Genomic DNA, 21,765 nt, shown 5'->3' with positions numbered 1-21,765 from the left:
TTTATGAATAAATTTTAATAAATGATGTCTTAACAGACACTCAAAAAAGGCAAACACAACGTGGACTACTCCCGATTACATAAAAGGGATTCATTTGAGTGTCTTTTACATTTCAGCTAAACGAACGTGCATTCATGCCACCAAAACACGGTTTCAATTCAAACCGAACGAAACAAAGGGTCGTCTTAATGAGACATGATCGAAACAGTGATGTCGCAAACAATTGCAAATTATCATTCTGCTGAACATTCAGTTTCATTTAAGTGGATTTAACGTCGGTAATTCGATTGAGCGTCGCCTCGATGTAAAATGCAAATGACACATGTAATTCAATCTGGTTCGTTCGACGTAAAACTTTATCGTATTTGTTTTTGGGACGCCTCGATCTCGGGATATTGACGTCTGTAAATAACGTTGCCCCTTTTTCTGTTAAAAATTCAACGTCTTGTTTGCTCGGGTGTGCTTTATCTAATCGTTGGTAAAGAAACTGAACTTTTGGATGTCAGAGCTGTGTGATGGAGTGTGATAATGCATCACTTTGCCTGTCTACATAACAAAGGGAGATTTACGTTAGGTTAAACATTGTAGTAACCACATCTATCTTGATACGAAAGAATTATATTAATATACCCCTTGTCATTCAATAGAGGAGAAACCTTTGTGGTTCAAGGAGTATTGGGTAGTTAATTAGGATCTCAACTTAGTACTTTACTAGTTGTAAAACTTCTCTTGACAGTATAGACTTAACTTGGAGGCTTTTATGGTACATCAACACAGATCCAAGTGCGATAAAGCATTTAGACACGAATGAAAGGACATTTAAACTTTCTTGGCAACGCTTCTTGTGTAAACCACACCTACTGTCCCAGTGACTGCGTCTATCTGGAAACAGTTGTCGCCTTTTTTCCTGCTCTGCGGCTTTAACGGACGGAAGTGGTGTCGAGTTTAATAAGATCATTAACATGCTTACCACCTTTTGCAAAGGGGGGGTTATGTAACTATTTTAATGTACTTTATCACGGAAACTTTTTTTTAACATAATGAGTTATAAAAATAATTAATATTAACACTTAAAACGAATAGAGGAAATAAATAAACATTTTATGTATTTCCTCTGTGGGTCAAACTTAATTAGATATTTTATGATTATGAATTATTAAACTGTGGAGAAAGCTAGGAAAAAAAAACTAATAAGAATTTAGTGCCAAGGCATGTGGCAGCTGAAGTCAAGGTACTTCAGTTGTGACTAAACGAAATGAGATGTCAGTGCTCCTTGATGTATTTCAGTTCTCATAACGCTTTAATTATTCTTTGAGCTAGACGACTCGAATAAGAAATTCAGACGTGAATTAAATTTTAATGATGATTGCATATTCATGTGCATTCTATGGCTTCGCAGAAGTATAGTCAAGATATCTTCTAGGAAACTGGTGCTAATCCATTGTTTTTGTGGTTGCAGAGCACCCCGTCTCAACTCCGGCCTCACCGTGTTGACGGAGCAGACGTCGGGCGGCGGCGGACGGAGGGGCGGATCGCGCGAATCGCCGCCGCCGCCTCCGGCACCGCGGGCCGCCTCCAAGTCGTCGAGCCGCAGTGTCAACGGCGCCCTCCCGCTCCAGGAGTCGAAGCACCACGGCCACGGCGGCCACCAGTGGAAGCGTTACACCGACTCGCCGGGGGTGGGCAGCCCGCCGCCGCCGCCGCAGCAAGCGCCTCCGGCGCCGGCACCGGCCAGTCCGACGGCGTCGCGACGTGAACGCCGTTCCAGTCCGCACGGCGGCAAGGACAAGTCCAGTAAGGGTGTGAGGGGGGTGCCGCAGAGTTTCGGCTACGTGAAGAGGAGCGCCAACGGGGTTAACGGCACCGCCAACGGGTCGGTTCCCGTTCAAGGTAAATATCCTCTTATTGTTCACTTGGAAGAATCCATTACTCAATATCGTATGGGAAAGCCATTAAGAATGAATATCCTGAATATTTAATTATGGATCCTCCTGGTGTGAAGCGTTTTATGGCTTCCGACTTTAGTTAGATGATTATAGACCCACCTATAATCCTGTTTTATTTATCGTTTTAGCACCCGCCCGTTGAACTGCCGGGTGTGGGTGTACACAAACCTTTTCATTTAATCTCCTATTCCTTATACAGTGATTCATTGTTTATTTGCACAAAAAGTCTGTGAATAAAATACCTTAAACAATAGAATTCAATGAGTGCTCTCCATATTGTTAAATAGTTGAATTCTGAAAAGCCGCCGACAAACGTGAAACGACAATAAAACAAAGTGATTCCCAGTAGTCGTTTATGGACTAGCATTCCTAATGTTGTCCTTTTTCAGTGATACAGAACCAGTCCGGAAAAACAGCGTCCGTATCGGCGGTGCCGAGGACCAAAGTCAAAGTTTCTGGGGGCACGCAAACCTGCTCCAGCGATCTTCAACAACAGCAGCAGCAGCAGCAACAACAACAACAGCAATCACACAGTGAGTTCACTTATTTCCGTCCATTGTCAGTTGGTGCTACTTACCTTGTTATTTTAGAAGCCAATCCTCCGCAATTCAAGAGCTACAGCTTGACAGGGAATGCGGCTTCACAGCTAAGCCAGTCGGTTAGGGAACGACTGATGATGGGGTCGCAAAGCTTACCGAAGGGTGCCGGACAACACGACTACGGCCTCATTCTCCGGCACCAGGCCAGACCTAAGGCCAGCGACGGTTCCTTGTCCGACACCCAAGCCATCGATAACAGCAGTCCTTACGCCCCTTGGTTGAGGCACAGGTAAATTGATGCTTACTTTGTATTGATATGACGTTAATAAACATTGATGTTTCCAGTAATACATATTCGGTTGCTCCGAGGTTGTCGGAAACTGATAGTATGGAAAGTCTGACGAGTTTGCCGGGTCACAGAAGCAGCCTGACACACGCCAGGCTGTTGAGGGATTCCCCGTCTCGACTTAGTCGAAGTAACAGTATCAGGTATGTTTTATGGGTCGAATTACAATACTTCATATTGGAATTATCATAATTATTCTTATTGTTACTATAACATTAATCAAATATGAGCTAAATATTGTTGGTAACACAACATTTAACATAAACTTTCTTTTAATATATGGAAATTGTTATTATATTATTATTTATCAGTTTAAAAAAAGAAAATACTCAAATTTGAGGTTAGATTAACTTAAAAAATTTATACTATACTATAATATTAATCAAATATGAGCTAAACACTGTTGGTAACATAACAGTTGACATAAACTTTCTTTTAATAACTGGAAATTGTTATTAGAAAAGAAAATATTCAAATTTTAACTTAGATTAACCTAAAAAATGTTATAGTATACTAAAATATTAATTCAATATGAGCTAAATAGTGTTGGTAACATAACAGTTGACATAAACTTTCTTTTAATGACTGGAAAATGTTATTAGATAATTATTTATCAGTTAAAAAAAGAAAATACTCAAATTTGAGGTTAGATTAACCTAAAAAATGTTATACTATACTATATATTAATCAAACATGAGCTAAATATTGTTGGTAACATAACAGTTGACATAAACTTTCTTTTAATGAATGGAAAATGTTATTAGACTATTATTTATCAGTTAAAAAAGAAAATACACAAATTTGAGGTTAAATTAACCTACAAAATGTTATACTATACTATAACATTAATCAATTATGAGCTAAATACTATTGGTAACATAACAATTGACATAAACTTTCTTTTAATAACTGAAAATTGTTATTATATCATTATTTATCAGTTAAAATAAGAAAATACTCAAATTTGAGGTTAGATTAATCTAAAACATGTTATACTGTACTATAATATTAATCAAATATGAGCTAAATAGTGTTGATAACATAACAGTTGACATAAATTTTCTTTTAATGACTGGAAAATGTTATTAGATTATTATTTATCAGTTAAAGAAAGAAAATACTCAAATTTGAGGTTAGATTAACCTAAACAATGTTATACTCTACAATTTCGATAAAATTAATGATAATTTACATATTTTCAACCAATGTTTCATTATTTCACTTTACAAAAAAGTTTACAAACACAATAGTTGTGACAAACACTTAACCTATGTATAAACAATGAAGAACCAAATAGTGTTAATATCTTACTTATTTACCACAGCTACCTCCGAGAACGGACTTTTCCAAGGTATAGAGTGTGCGGAACAGCTTTTATTAATTCAATTTGAGCATTTAAAACTTGTACAAATATCCATACTCAACCATAACTTCGAATTTGACACTATGCTTGGTGTAATCTTGGTTGCATACAGTGCACTCCTGATCATGAACAAAGAATATTTTAAAAGGTTTATGGATATTTTTTCAAGAACGTATCAGTTGCTTCGCACTATGTAATGTCCGCTTTATTTGTGTTTTCATAATTTCGCACAACCAACACACCAGACACACATCTGATCAATACATCCGCTTTATTGAGTATTGTGACAACGTTCAATTAACTTGGTACCTTCATTAACTGATCGATTGTTACAGGTCGACTAAAAGTGAAAAGTTGTACCCGTCAATGTTGCACAGGAACAACACGGAACCGGAAACGGAACCGTACTATTGCCTTCCGATCGGAGCAATAAGCCATTGGTCTCAGCCCACCAGTCCGGCGCCCGGAAACGGCCGGAGCTTCCCCTTGTCACCGACACTTTCCAACACCCCCAGGCACAGCATACCCAAAAACGATGAAGGTAACTATTTGGAAACAAATTAAGTTACTAGGATAATTGTTGCGGGGTTTTCAGTGCACGGCTCCTCGATCAGTTTGGTGTCCACAGCGTCCAGCTTGTACTCGTCAGCTGAAGAGAAGCAAGCCCACGAAATACGGAAGCTCAGAAGAGAGCTGATCGAAGCCCAGGAAAAGGTGCACACGCTGACGTCCCAGTTAAGCACAAACGTAAGTTTTGATTACCCAATTAAAGATTAACAATCATGTTCTATTAACCAACACCACTGGCGGAGAAAGTCCTTAATGTGTGGCTTCAGTGGACATTACAAATCCTTCCTGAACATAATCACGTTAGTGTGTGAGTCGGAAGGGACGGTGAATTATCATTTAATGTCGGGCTTAAGAGGATTAAGCACGGACATGCATATAAAATATTGTCGTCATCTCTTCTTTGTCTTGTCACTGAAGACGAATTATTGTTTGATCTGCTGCTGCATCCAAGCTATAGAAAAAATAGATAATAAAATACTTGGTTTTAATTAATAACTGTACTTATACCAGTAATTACTTAGTTCATTAAAATTAATATTCTAAAAAGGTGATTATGCTTAAATTGTTAATAATTTTTTCTATTTATTAACAAGAAGTTATATTGGGAACACAATTATAGGTTTATTTGTCGGTGCTTAAATTAAAGAGTCCATCAATAAATCAAAACTACTGTTTTCTTCAGACATATGAGCCGACTGCTCAAAGGTTTCGGTGTGTCTTTGAAGTTGTTTCTTATTATCTATTCATAAAATGTTTACCAATAATATTTTGATGGATTTTATTATATTTATTGAATGTTTTGGGTTGGTTCGTGATGCAATTTGTTTACTGAGAGTACGACGCATCTTAGTAAATGACGGTACCAGTACAGAATAAATAATTACCAGGAAACATCGTGGCTTCCGGCGATGAATTCTATTCCACAAATCAGTTTGAGCACATTAATCTCCCGTCAGTACGTACAACAACCGATACATTGTCAATACTAAACAGATATGAAACTGGCCGGGGTCAAAAATGTACGGAATCGATTTCAATTATCCGTCGATAAAATTCCGTCTACGACGACCATATTGGGGATTGTGTTTCCCGTTGTAGTACGTACAATGAATCCGATGTATATAATTTCATATTATTAACTTCAGCGGTGTACGTTAGTGCCTGTAAGGCCGAGACTGACGTGTCGTGACCGGCTTTCGTCGTGCTTTTGTTTTTACATGCCTAATCATGGTGATTTATACTAGATTTCGTGAAGAAGATGTTCTATAATTCTTCCGTTGCTGATTTACATATCAAGGCACATGTGTAAGCAGTACTTTTTCTGCTACTTCACTCCAATCGTGGCTTTCTTGGATAATTTACAACCGGGAGAGACCAGGGAGAGACATCTAATCTAAGGTTAAATAAAAACATAGTCTGTAACCCATTTATTCAATAATAAATTATCCACCAAGTAAGTGGACGTTGTTTAAGTTATGTAACCCACTCTGGTACTATAAAAGATTATAATATTCGATAAATAAAGACATAAGTAGGAGCTTCCAAGTGTTGAACACAACTTAAGACACCCACTGGTAGTTTAACCTTTTAAATCGTTGCCTCCGATAATCCCGTATAACTTTGTTACGCCCTTCATCAGACTGCTTCGGAAATATCGGAGGCCCAATTTAATGAGGCACCAACGCCCACGTTATCTCGCCAGACCGGCCAAAGATCACCTAATCACATTTCCACCGTAAATTCGGCTGAGTTTTCAAAAAATTATGCGCCTTTCTAATCCGTACCACCGTTTTGTACTAAGCACATTCCACGGCCACAAAAATAACAAAACAAACCATTAGTTTCACTCGGGGCCCTCGGCGCTGAAATGCTGGTTTTATTTCAGTTTTTCTAGATCTCATTACTCGAAGTTACAGGCCGGCATCGTGTTTTAACAAAAATAATGCGCCTGGCTTCGTTTTACTGCGGGAGAGACTTCGTTTAATTACGTTGAAGTACTGCGGAGATGTTATTAAAAGGGAATATGTCAATTATATTCATTAGTCACATCTATGAATAATTAAATAAATGGGAATCTTCAGGTGTGATATAAACTTCAATTTTGCCACTTTCGTACTATTTTATCACACGTCCAAGCCCGTAAAGCGTGAATAAATGAATGTAAATTAAAAATTAGCATAAATGCTCAACATTGTCATTAATGTTTTTAGATCTGTATAAATAAATTAAGTGGCTATTACATTCCCAACAAAATTGTTTTCACCTTTAACATAATTTAATTAATTGTCCACATTGTGAGGGTGTTTCTAAATTAATTTGACACATTTTAATTGAATTATCATGTCCAGTGTAACAACAATATCACTCCCACGACTTATTCCACGTTGTGGCACAATATAAAGTCCTACACCTTCGTGATTGGCAATTGTATAGGTCATAAATTCACCATAACTTATAATTAAGGTAATTTGCTAACAGGTTCATTTATTACTGAAGGCAACACGTGGACAACCAATATTATTTATCGGCATTAGATCACATCGATTAATTGCGACAAAATAATTCTATACGTCGTCGTTCATTTATAAACGACCAACACTTAATGCCAATTTAAGGCAATTGATCGTGATACATCTTTATTGACAACTAATGTAACAATATTACATAACATGATATTTATTTGTAGATGCTATCGATTTTAATTTGATACATGAATAAAAAATAACAGACATATTGTTCTGTGACTGAAATAAAAATTAATTACTGAAGTCGTCTTTTGTTCTGTCTATCAGGACCGAAAGATGTAACATAAACCGACATAATTTAATCCAACAAATAAGTTCTGACGTTCAAATTATAATTTAAATAGTAACATGATACTTTCGGCCTTTTATAACGCATTTAAATGAAAACATAACCTTATAATTATAAAAATATTCGATAGATATCTACTTTACCTATTCTAATGTCTTTACTATCTTATTAGTAATCTTCTAACGTACGTGTTAGATGTCTACTTTACCTACCCTAATGTCAAACTAACTTGTTAATCACTTTTACCTAAAAAATGTCAGATAAATTTTGTCATATACAATACAGATACAAATTAATTACTAAACTCTCCTTTGTTCTGTCCATCAAGTCCGAAACAAGTAAGTTTTGACGTCTAAATTATGATTAAATTGGTAACGTGATACTTTCAGCCTTTTAAAATGTATTTAAAGGAAAACATAACCTTATAAATATAAGAATATGTGTTAGATATCTACTTTACCTACCTTAATGTCAAACTAACTTGTTAGTAATCTTCTAAGTCACTTTAAACTAAAAAGTGTCAGATAAATTTTGTCATATACAATACAAATACCAATTAATTACTAAACTCTCCTTTGTTCTGTCAATTAAGTCCGAAACAAGTACTTAAACTGGTAACATGATACTTTCGTCGTTTTAAAATGTATTTAAATGAAAACATAACCTTATAAATATAAAGATATATGTTAGATGTCTACTTTACCTACTCTAATGTCAAACTAACTTGTTAATAAGTCATTTTAATCTAAAAAGTACTAACTGACTTCTGTCATAATATTATTATACAACAATAATGAGTAATTATTTTAAATTTAATGGGCATTTATGCTAATTTTAACTAATTAACATAAATTGAGAATGAATAACATACCATTCGTTGTTGTCCTCCCCTCCCCCCATTGAAAACAGAACAAACGACTCCACATCAGATACGGTTGCTTATTTAACAAAAGTTTTGTAACAAAACCGTTGATCCGGATTGTTAGTATTGTTCAGGATCGCAGTAAATTGTGCGGAATAAACGTAGAAACAAATCGATATAAATTTTAACTGACCATTAGACCAATGCGACACTGATGAGAGGAATAAACATTTTTAAAGTCAACCTTATGGTTTGTCTTGTACTTAGTACCATCAGCCAAGGTAATTCGGATTTTTGAGGCTGATCAAATGTTTTGTTCAGTGATGGTACTCGAAGAACTAACACAGTTAGTGTGTACCCCGGGAAAGTTGAACGTTGGGCAGTCTCAGATGCATCATGTCCGGTTAAGCGTGGCATCAAGCACAAGAACGTAACTGACTGCGTGTAGAAAGGTTCTACACTTCAATTATTCTAGTCTAATCTACGCCTGAGATCTGTTACAATTAAGGAACTCCAGTTTTGAGCATCGCACTACAAAAACATTCTAACTGCAACGACATAAATAAAAGTTTATTGTCGGTAATAAAACGTTCCACTCGGTGATTTAAATGTTCTAAAATGACTAATTGCAGTACTACTTATTCAGTGATGAAAAATTGTTATAAAATGAGTTACTTTACATTCATAATGGAAATAATAGATTATGAATGATGTACCTCATAATCGATTCGTATAATCCATATTTATTTAGAATTATCTATTTCTATAAATGATATTTCTCATAATCGATCCGTATAGTCAAAATTTATTTAGAATTAACTATTTTTATGAATGATATGTCTCATAATCGATTCTTTCAATCGAAATATCATTTGCATAATTGATATTGAATGATATATCCCATAATCGATTCTTATAGTTGAGATATATTTCCAAATATCAGTTATAAAATGATATATTTTACATTCATAGGGGAAATAATAGATTATGAGTGATGACCTCATAATCGATTCGTATAATCCAAATTTGTTTAGAATTGTCTATTTTTATAAATGATATTTCTCATAATCGTTTCGTATAGTCAAAATTTATTTAGAATTATCTATTTTTATGAATGATATGTCTAATTATCGATTCTTTCAATCGAAATATCATTTGTATAATTGATATTGAATGATATATTCCGTAATCGATTCTTATAGTTGAGATATATTTCCAAATATCAGTTATAAAATGATATATTTTACATTCATAAGGGAAAAAATAGATTAAGAGTGATGTACCTCATAATCGATTCGAATAATACAAATTTATTAAGAATTGTCTATTTTTATAAATGATGTTTCTCATAATCGATTCGTATAGTCAAAATTTATTTAGAATTATCTATTTTTATGAATGATATGTCTCATAATCGATTCTTTCAATCGAAATATCATTTGTATAATTGATATTGAATGATGTATCCCATAATCGATTCTTATAGTTGAGATATATTTCCAAATATCAGTTATAAAATGATATATTTTACATTCATAAGGGAAATAATAGATTATGAGTGATGCACCTCATAATCGATTCGGATAATCCAAATTTATTTAGAATTGTCTATTTTTATGAATGATATTTCTCATAATCGATTCGTATAGTCAAAATTTATTTAGACTTATCTATTTTTATGAATGATATGTCTCATAATCGATTCATTCAACCGAAATATCATTTGTATACTTGATATTGAATGATGTATCCCATAATCGATTCTTATAGTTGAGATATATCTCCAAATATCAGTTATAAAATGATATATTTTACATTCATAAGGGAAATAATAGATTATGAGTGATGCACCTCATAATCGATTCGGATAATCCAAATTTATTTAGAATTGTCTATTTTTATGAATGATATTTCTCATAATCGATTCGTATAGTCAAAATTTATTTAGAATTATCTATTTTTATGAATGATATGTCTCAGAATCGATTCTTTCAATCGAAATATCATTTGTATAATTGATATTGAATGATATATCCCATAATCTATTCTTATAGTTGAGATATATTTCCAAATATCAGTTATAAAATGATATATTTTACATTCATAAAGGAAATAATAGATTATGAGTGATGTACCTCATAATCGATTCGAATAATCCAAATTTATTAAGAATTGTCTATTTTTATAAATGATGTTTCTCATAATCGATTCGTATAGTCAAAATTTATTTAGAATTATCTATTTTTATGAATGATATGTCACATAATTGATTCTTTCAATCGAAATATCATGTGTATAATTGATATTGAATGATATATCCCATAATCGATTCTTATAGTTGAGATATACTTCCAAATATCAGTTATAAAATGATATATTTTACATTCATAAGGGAAATAATAGATTATGAGTGATGTACCTCATAATCGATTCGAATAATCCAAATTTATTTAGAATTGTCTATTTTTATAAATGATATTTCTCATAATCGATTCTTATAGTCAAAATTTATTTAGAATTATCTATTTTTATGAATGATATGTCTCATAATCAATTCTTTCAGTCGAAATATCATTTGTATAATATAATCAATATGAATAATATATCCCATAATCGATTCTTATAGTTGAGATATATTTCCAAATATCAGTTACAAAATGATATATTTTATATTCATAAGGGAAATAATAGATTATGAGTGATGTACCTCATAATCGATTCGAATAATCCAAATTTATTTAGAATTGTCTATTTTTATAAATGATATTTCTCATAATCGATTCGTATAGTCAAAATTTATTTAGAATTATCTATTTTTATGAATGATATGTCTCATACTCGATTCATTCAACCGAAATATCATTTGTATAATTGATATTGAATGATATATTCCGTAATCGATTCTTATAGTTGAGATATATTTCCAAATATCAGTTATAAAATGATATATTTTACATTCATAAGGGAAATAATAGATTATGAGTGATGTACCTCATAATCGATTCGAATAATCCAAATTTATTTAGAATTGTCTATTTTTATAAATGATATTTCTCATAATCGTTTCATATAATCAAAATTTAGTTTTATGAATGATATGTCTCATAATTGTTTCTTATAATTGGAATATCATTTAAGTAATTGATAATGAATGATATATCTCATAATCGATTCTTATGTTCGAAATATACTTCTAATAATTGATTATAAACAGATTTGTTATCCCCCAACAGTAATTAATTTCTTTTATATGGAATATAGTTAATTTAATTTAATGGTACTTTTTAGTGGTGGTAAAATTTTGTGGCATTGAAAGCAACATGTGCCAAGTCATTTAATATGGCATTATGCAGATTCGGAAATAACACATGTTCCACTTGCTTTTTTAAATGTGCCGCAATATCTTATTTTTAATCTCAAGTTATCCGCACAAGTTGTCATTTACATCGACCGAGTAAACAACATATTTAATAATATAAGGCGTGTTTTTGAACAAACGTAAAAATAAAGTATATTTTTACAGAGTGTACAGTATAAATTGGCAAATCGTAAATCCTTTTATTGTGCTGTCCCCGGCGACGTTTTAGCATTTTTATTGGTATGTCGCCGCCACCTCGATTCACTTAGAATTTCCAATAAACTGGGTGCCGTATAATTTTCGAATACGCCCGGTAATAGCGCACCTAGAAAAACCCGTACATCCTCGGTCCGTTCCGTCCGGACAGTTAGACGTCCGACGGGTTTTTGCCGCAAAAATCCAACTCACTGATTGGAATTTACCAAAGCGATTGTCCGGGCCTTAAACAGAAACTGGAATGGACGGATGCCGGTTGATGCCCGTTGTCCGGTAGGAGGGTTTATTGTTTTATCTCGACGCCGAGATGATTTGAACATCTCTAGAAACGATAGTACCATTAGATATTCGTCGTTGTTTCTTCCACGAGTTCAGTTGCTGTTTCCTCTGCACGTGTCCTCATTAACTGTGACCACTGCGCATAATGTTATGCCTTTGTTAGTTTTCATTTCAAGTATTTTTTGAACTAATGTAAAAGAACTCAATCATTAGGGTCTTTAGGATTTTAAATTAGTCAGTCCACCTTGATCACTCTTTAGTTTGATGGAAACATTTAACTCAGGAAAGGGAACCAATAGAAAATCTGTTAGGTACCAACTTAAGCTATGAAATAAAGAATTGTGAAGGTACTAGATTTGGATCATAATTGTTAACCCTGAACACCTGTTAAAGATATGACACGTTTACTTGGACTTCTCACTCACTTAATCCACTCTCTTCCTCTACAATGTTGATACTTAGTCTGTAATCAAATTAAGCGAGACATCAGTACAAGCTAGCTACATCTATGGAACAAAATTGAAGTCTCTTTAGAAAATAATTCCAGGAGCTGTGTTTGGTATATTAAGTTGAAAGCAAGTTCCCAGACTAAAGGTGTTCGTGATGAAGGAATCAATGGTACTGCTGAGTAAATCTTGCAAACATCCACATTAGATGATTCTCAGTCTGAGTGGTGTTGTTAGGTACCAACTCAGTAGTGTTTAAGCTACTATTCATCTGTTAGATGCAATATTAATCTATGAAGTAAAGAATTGTGAAGGTACCCAATTGATTTAGATCATAAATGTGTAACCCTGAACATCAGTTAAGGACTTGAAAAGTTTACTTGAGTTTCTCTACTCACTTACTCCACTCTCTTCCTCTGCAATGTTGATACTTAGTCTGGAATCAAATTAAGCGAGACATCAGTACAAGCTAGCTACATCTATGGAACAAAATTGAAGTCTCTTCAGAAGATAATTCCAGGAGCTGTGTTTGGTTTATTAAGTTGAAAGCAAGTTCCCAGACTAAAGGTGTTCGTGATGAAGGAATCAATGGTACTGCTGAGCAAATCTTGTAAACATCCACATTAGATGATTCTCAGTCTGAGTTGTGTTGTTAGGTACCAACTCAGTAGTGTTTAAGCTACTACTCATCTGTTAAATGCAATATTAATCTATGAAGTAAAGAATTGTGAAGGTACCCAATTGATTTAGATCATAAATGTGTAACCCTGAACATTAGTTAAAGACTTGAAAAGTTTACTTGAGTTTCTCACTCACTTACTCCACTCTCTTCCTCTACAATGTTGATACTTAGTCTGGAATCAAATTAAGCGAGACATCAGTACAAGCTAGCTACGTCTATGGAACAAAATTGAAGTCTCTTCAGAAGATAATTCCAGGAGCTGTGTTTGGTTTATTAAGTTGAAAGCAAGTTCCCAGACTAAAGGTGTTCGTGATGAAGGAATCAATGGTACTGCTGAGCAAATCTTGTAAACATCCACATTAGATGATTCTCAGTCTGAGTGGTGTTGTTAGGTAGCAACTCAGTAGTGTTTAAGCTACTACTCATCTGTTAGATGCAATATTAATCTATGAAATAAAGAATTGTGAAGGTACCCAATTGATTTAGATCATAAATGTGTAACCCTGAACATCAGTTAAGGACTTGAAAAGTTTACTTGAGTTTCTCACTCATTTACTCCACTCTCTTCCTCTACAATGTTGATACTTAGTCTGGAATCAAATTAAGCGAGACATCAGTACAAGCTAGCTACATCTATGGAACAAAATTGAAGTTTCTTCAGAAGATAATTCCAGGAGCTGTGGTTGGTTTATTAAGTTGAAAGCAAGTTCCCAGACTAAAGGTGTTCGTGATGAAGGAATCAATGGTACTGCTGAGCAAATCTTCTAAACATCCACATTAGATGATTCTCAGTCTGAGTGGTGTTGTTAGGTACCAACTCAGTAGTGTTTAAGCTACTACTCATCTGTTAGATGCAATATTAATCTATGAAATAAAGAATTGTGAAGGTACCCAATTGATTTAGATCATAAATGTGTAACCCAGAACATCAGTTAAGGACTTGAAAAGTTTACTTGAGTTTCTCACTCATTTACTCCACTCTCTTCCTCTACAATGTTGATACTTAGTCTGGAATCAAATTAAGCGAGACATCAGTACAAGCTAGCTACATCTATGGAACAAAATTGAAGTCTCTTTAGAAGATAATTCCAGGAGCTGTGTTTGGTTTATTAAGTTGAAAGCAAGTTCCCAGACTAAAGGTGTTCGTGATGAAGGAATCAATGGTACTGCTGAGCAAATCTTGTAAACATCCACATTAGATGATTCTCAGTCTGAGTGGTGTTGTTAAGTACCAACTCAGTAGTGTTTAAGCTACTACTCATCTGTTAGATGCAATATTAATCTATGAAGTAAAGAATTGTGAAGGTACCCAATTGATTTAGATCATAAATGTGTAACCCTGAACATCAGTTAAAGACTTGAAAAGTTTACTTGAGTTTCTCACTCACTTGCTCCACTCTCTTCCTCTACAATGTTGATACTTAGTCTGGAATCAAATTAAGCGAGACATCAGTACAAGCTACATCTATGGAACAAAATTGAAGTCTCTTAAGAAGATAATTCCAGGAGCTGTGTTTGGTTTATTAAGTTGAAAGCAAGTTCCCAGACTAAAGGTGTTCATGATGAAGGAATCAATGGTACTGCTGATCAAATCTTGTAAACATACACATTAGATGATTCTCAGTCTGAGTGGTGTTGTTAAGTACCAACTCAGTAGTGTTTAAGCTACTACTCATCTGTTAGATGAAATATTAATCTATGAAATAAAGAATTGTGAAGGTACCCAATTGATTTAGATCATAAATGTATAACCCTGAACATCAGTTAAGGACTTGAAAAGTTTACTTGAGTTTCTCACTCATTTACTCCACTCTCTTCCTCTACAATGTTGATACTTAGTCTGGAATCAAATTAAGCGAGACATCAGTACAAGCTAGCTACATCTATGGAACAAAATTGAAGTCTCTTAAGAAGATAATTCCAGGAGCTGTGTTTGGTTTATTAAGTTGAAAGCAACTTCCCAGACTAAAGGTGTTCGTGATGAAGGAATCAATGGTACTGCTGAGCAAATCTTGTAAACATCCACATTAGATGATTCTCAGTCTGAGTGGTGTTGTTAAGTACCAACTCAGTAGTGTTTAAGCTACTACTCATCTGTTAGATGCAATATTAATCTATGAAATAAAGAATTGTGAAGGTACCCAATTGATTTAGATCATAAATGTGTAACCCTGAACATCAGTTAAGGACTTGAAAAGTTTACTTGAGTTTCTCACTCACTTACTCCACTCTCTTCCTCTACAATGTTGATACTTAGTCTGGAATCAAATTAAGCGAGACATCAGTACAAGCTAGCTACATCTATGGAACAAAATTGAAGTCTCTTAAGAAGATAATTCCAGGAGCTGTGTTTGGTTTATTAAGTTGAAAGCAACTTCCCAGACTAAAGGTGTTCGTGATGAAGGAATCAATGGTACTGCTGAGCAAATCTTGTAAACATCCACATTAGATGATTCTCAGTCTGAGTGGTGTTGTTAAGTACCAACTCAGTAGTGTTTAAGCTACTACTCATCTGTTAGATGCAATATTAATCTATGAAATAAAGAATTGTGAAGGTACCCAATTGATTTAGATCATAAATGTGTAACCCTGAACATCAGTTAAGGACTTGAAAAGTTTACTTGAGTTTCTCACTCACTTACTCCACTCTCTTCCTCTACAATGTTGATACTTAGTCTGGAATCAAATTAAGCGAGACATCAGTACAAGCTAGCTACATCTATGGAACAAAATTGAAGTCTCTTAAGAAGATAATTCCAGGAGCTGTGTTTGGTTTATTAAGTTGAAAGCAAGTTCCCAGACTAAAGGTGTTCCTGATGAAGGAATCACTGGTACTGCAGAACAAATTAAATAATTTTGTATATAATTAAGACAGATCTGAAACTTCTTAAATATTTTTGTATATACATAAGACAGTATTGAAACTTTCTATACAATTTAAACAGTGGAGTATACAATTATTTGACAGTTTTCTATACAATTAAGACAACTGTGAAACTTCTTAAGATGTTTTGAATGCAATTAGGAGAGATGTGAAACTTCTTAAATAGTTCTGGACATACTTAGAAGAGTCGTAAAGCTTTCAAAGCGTTTCTGTATATAATTAACTGAGTTGGGAAACTTTTTATAAACTTAATCCAGTATTGAAGCTTCCTAGACAGTTTAATTTAATTAAGACTACTGTGAACCTTTTTAAGTAATTTTGTTTATATGTGTGAAACTTCTTAAATAGTTCTGGACATAAATAAAGTAATTGTAAAGCTTTCTAACTAATTCTGTTCATAAATACGATAGTTTCTAGGCCCATTAAGAAACTTATGAAATTTCAATTAGCTGTGAAACTTCTTAGGTTATTTTGTGTTCATTTCAAATCAGTTGTAAAACACCCATGTTAAAATTAGCTGTTATTCTTTTTATTACATAGTATTAAACGAAAACGAATGAGGAAGAATTGATAATGTGCAATTATATAATCATTGTTTCCGCCTTTATTTAAATTAGTAAGTTGATTTAAAAAATTAAATGGATGCTGCTGTATAATATTAATATGAATGGAACATAATCTCAAAAGAATAGCTTGTCAGTTTATTGAACTCTCCCTCTCATTAACATCACAGAACGAATCAAAAAATCGAAAAATATTACTCAAACATCATCATTTCCCTCTAATTTGGAGACTTACGGCGGTCGTTGTGAACATGTAATGTTATGATTATGTTAATGAAACTCATAGTCGAAACTTACTTCTTCGCCTCGTTGTTCTTTGTTCGTGGTGTTTTGGTTTCTGGACGTCAGAAAGGCAAATAATTGTGTGCGATTTGGAGAAGCAGAAACGATTATAAATGGTAACTGGATGGATGGCTTTCCTTGTTCAGGAACTGTACCACAATTACCATCGGAGTTAAAATAATAATATGGTGCTGCGACGTATTTGGGTTTGTGCTTAGTATTTTTACTGATGTATCATTTGCATAATCAAAAGAACATCAAAGCGGGCTCATATTAAAATAGCGGATTAGGTAATATATTGTGACATGGACGTCCAACCTGTTTTCTAATTATAACTCGGTGAATGGTACAAAAAATTGTTCGTGGTCTTCAATAATTGATGCTTATTGAAATATATTAAGGCACTATGCGGCCAATTTAACTGGGGTCATAAGCGTCAATATAATAATTGGTCATACAATGGACACCTCACATAAGACGGCCATAAATTATTTGTGCATTTTTATCCAATTACCGCCTTGTAAGATTGAGCTTGCCCCTAAGAACATTTAATTAAATGACAAGTTCATCCTATATGTGTGTGTTAAATGGTCATCAATGGCATAAATTGATTTAATGATCTTGATACTAAGTTTTGGGTCACAAAATTATTGTTTCCAAGAATCGTTGGCGTTGAATTCAAGAATGCTTTTTGGATTTCATGAATGTATGGCTATCGATTCGACAGGAACAGATTGTGAGTAGGCTTAAATAAATGATTTGTATTCAATAACTGGTGTTGACAAATTATTTCTTATTCAACTGAATACTTAAATATGATTATTTTCTGTACTCTTTCCATTATGATATGTAAATTGTTTCGTTATTTGACAAAAAAGTGACCAAATTACACTCCAAAATAACACTCTTGAATTATTTTAATAATTTTATAAACAATTTAGTAGTTTTTTATGTTAATCTACTTAAATATTTACAGTTGTCAGTTAAGACAATTATAATACATATTCTTAAGACTTAAGATAAAACTTCTAAGACAATTGGATATAAAATAAAGAGAATTGTGAAACTTCCAAAGCAATGTACACTGTTGTAATACTTTTCCAGCAATTTTTATACAATTAAAAGAGCTCTACACTTCTACAGTACATGTATATAAGTTAGAGACAGATGTGAAACTTCTTAACTGATCTTTTAACCAATTCAAACATTAAGTAAATTTTTGTACATGTTAACAAATTTTTAAATGGTTCTGAATACAATTAACATAGATCTTAAACTTTATATCCAAATAATTGTATAATTTAGATCATTGTGAAAATTAAAAGAGTTCTTTGTATTATTCTGAAGCTTTTTAAATAATTATGTACATAATAAAAGCATTTATGAAACTTCTCAGGCAATTTGTTAACCAATTTAGAGAGTTTCATACTTGCTGAGCTATTTTATATGCAATTAAGGGAGTCTATAAAGTTCTTAAACACATTTTTATATATGTTATTCAACTTTTTAAATAGTTCTGAGTACAATTAACAGAATTCTTAAACTTTATATCCAAATAATTGTATAATTTAGACCATTGTGAAAATTAAAAGAGTTCTTTGTATTATTCTGAAACTTCTTAAATAATTATGTACATAATAAAAACATTTATGAAACTTCTCAGCCAATTTGTTAACTAATTTAGAGAGTTTCACACTTCCTAAACTATTGTATATACAATTAAGAGAGAAAATAAAGTTCTTAAACAAATTTTTATACATGTTATTCAAATTTTTAAATGGTTCTGAATACAATTAACATAGTTGTTAAACTTTATATCCAAATAATTGTATAATTAGACAATTGTGAAAATTAAAAGAGTTCTTTGTATTATTCTGAAACTTCTTAAATAATTATGTACGTAATAAAAACATTTACAAAACGTTTCAGACAATTTGTTAACCAATTTAGAGTGTTTCATACTTCCTGAGCTATTTTATATGCAATTAAGGGAGTCTATAAAGTTCTTAAACACATTTTTATATATGTTATTCAACTTTTTAAATAGTTCTGAGTACAATTAACAGAATTCTTAAACTTTATATCCAAATAATTGTATAATTTAGACCATTGTGAAAATTAAAAGAGTTCTTTGTATTATTCTGAAACTTCTTAAATAATTATGTATATAATAAAAACATTTATGAATCTTCTCATCCAATTTGTTAACTAATTTAGAGAGTTTCACACTTCCTAAACTATTGTACATACAATTAAGAGAGTATATAAAGTTCTTAAACAAATTTTTATACATGTTATTCAAATTTTTAAATGGTTCTGAATACAATTAACATAGTTGTTAAACTTTATATCCGAATAATTGTATAATTAGACAATTGTGAAAATTAAAAGAGTTCTTTGTATTATTCTGAAACTTCTTAAATAATTATGTACGTAATAAAAACATTTACAAAACGTTTCAGACAATTTGTTAACCAATTTAGAGTGTTTCATACTTCCTGAGCTATTTTATATGCAATTAAGGGAGTCTATAAAGTTCTTAAACACATTTTTATATATGTTATTCAACTTTTTAAATAGTTCTGAGTACAATTAACAGAATTCTTAAACTTTATATCCAAATAATTGTATAATTTAGACCATTGTGAAAATTAAAAGAGTTCTTTGTATTATTCTGAAACTTCTTAAATAATTATGTATATAATAAAAACATTTATGAATCTTCTCATCCAATTTGTTAACTAATTTAGAGAGTTTCACACTTCCTAAACTATTGTACATACAATTAAGAGAGTATATAAAGTTCTTAAACAAATTTTTATACATGTTATTCAAATTTTTAAATGGTTCTGAATACAATTAACATAGTTGTTAAACTTTATATCCGAATAATTGTATAATTAGACAATTGTGAAAATTAAAAGAGTTCTTTGTATTATTCTGAAACTTCTTAAATAATTATGTACGTAATAAAAACATTTACAAAACGTTTCAGACAATTTGTTAACCAATTTAGAGTGTTTCATACTTCCTGAGCTATTTTATATGCAATTAAGGGAGTCTATAAAGTTCTTAAACACATTTTTATATATGTTATTCAACTTTTTAAATAGTTCTGAGTACAATTAACAGAATTCTTAAACTTTATATCCAAATAATTGTATAATTTAGACCATTGTGAAAATTAAAAGAGTTCTTTGTATTATTCTGAAACTTCTTAAATAATTATGTACATAATAAAAACATTTATGAAACTTCTTAGCCAATTTGTTAACTAATTTAGAGAGTTTCACACTTCCTAAACTATTGTACATACAATTAAGAGAGTATATAAAGTTCTTAAACAAATTTTTATACATGTTATTCAAATTTTTAAATGGTTCTGAATACAATTAACATAGTTGTTAAACTTTATATCCAAATAATTGTATAATTAGACAATTGTGAAAATTAAAAGAGTTCTTTGTATTATTCTGAAACTTCTTAAATAATTATGTACGTAATAAAAACATTTACAAAACGTTTCAGACAATTTTTTAACCAATTTAGAGTGTTTCATACTTCCTGAGCTATTTTATATGCAATTAAGGGAGACTATAAAGTTCTTAAACACATTTTTATATATGTTATTCAACTTTTTAAATAGTTCTGAGTACAATTAACAGAATTCTTAAACTTTATATCCAAATAATTGTATAATTTAGACCATTGTGAAAATTAAAAGAGTTCTTTGTATTATTCTGAAACTTTTTAAATAATTATGTACATAATAAAAACATTTATGAAACTTCTCAGCCAATTTGTTAACTAATTTAGAGAGTTTCACACTTCCTAAACTATTGTATATACAATTAAGAGAGAATATAAAGTTCTTAAACAAATTTTTATACATGTTATTCAAATTTTTAAATGGTTCTGAATACAATTAACATAGTTGTTAAACTTTATATCCAAATAATTGTATAATTAGACAATTGTGAAAATTAAAAGAGTTCTTTGTATTATTCTGAAACTTCTTAAATAATTATGTACGTAATAAAAACATTTACAAAACGTTTCAGACAATTTGTTAACCAATTTAGAGTGTTTCATACTTCCTGAGCTATTTTATATGCAATTAAGGGAGTCTATAAAGTTCTTAAACACATTTTTATATATGTTATTCAACTTTTTAAATAGTTCTGAGTACAATTAACAGAATTCTTAAACTTTATATCCAAATAATTGTATAATTTAGACCATTGTGAAAATTAAAAGAGTTCTTTGTATTATTCTGAAACTTCTTAAATAATTATGTACATAATAAAAACATTTATGAAACTTCTCAGGCAATTTGTTTACCAATTTAGAGAGTTTCAAACTCCCTAAGCTATTTTGTTTTAACAATTAAGGGAGTATATAAAGTTCTTAAACAAATTTTTATACATGTTATTCAACTTTTTATATAATTCTGTCTACAATTAACATAGTTGTGGAAGTTTATACCGAAATGATTATATAATTTAAGTTCTTTGTAGTATTCTGAAACTTCTTAAATAATTATGTATATAATAAAAGCTATTTTATATGCAATGTTACTGAAACTTTTAAGCAATTTCATCGAGCACTTTCAAGC

General features: G+C 31.8%; 1 protein-coding gene across 4 annotated transcripts in view; it reads left to right on the top strand.

Moving 5' to 3' along the window:
* LOC109603017 (protein sickie) overlaps positions 1–21,765 on the top strand; it is a 211,460-nt gene that overhangs the window by 160,448 nt on the left and 29,247 nt on the right. For 3 of the 4 annotated variants that reach the window (XM_049964721.1, XM_049964723.1, XM_049964724.1), the window contains 7 exons: positions 1,460–1,890; positions 2,336–2,479; positions 2,537–2,774; positions 2,831–2,974; positions 4,156–4,182; positions 4,530–4,735; positions 4,790–4,941. In XM_049964721.1, coding sequence (XP_049820678.1) covers positions 1,460–1,890; positions 2,336–2,479; positions 2,537–2,774; positions 2,831–2,974; positions 4,156–4,182; positions 4,530–4,735; positions 4,790–4,941 — 1,342 coding nt within the window. The remainder of the gene's footprint in view (positions 1–1,459; positions 1,891–2,335; positions 2,480–2,536; positions 2,775–2,830; positions 2,975–4,155; positions 4,183–4,529; positions 4,736–4,789; positions 4,942–21,765) is intronic. The other variant, XM_049964722.1, reaches the window with a different exon arrangement.

This window comes from Aethina tumida, chromosome 3 (assembly GCF_024364675.1).
Source record: "Aethina tumida isolate Nest 87 chromosome 3, icAetTumi1.1, whole genome shotgun sequence".
Classification (NCBI taxonomy): domain Eukaryota; kingdom Metazoa; phylum Arthropoda; class Insecta; order Coleoptera; family Nitidulidae; genus Aethina; species Aethina tumida.
This window is presented reverse-complemented; position numbering and strand designations above follow the sequence as displayed.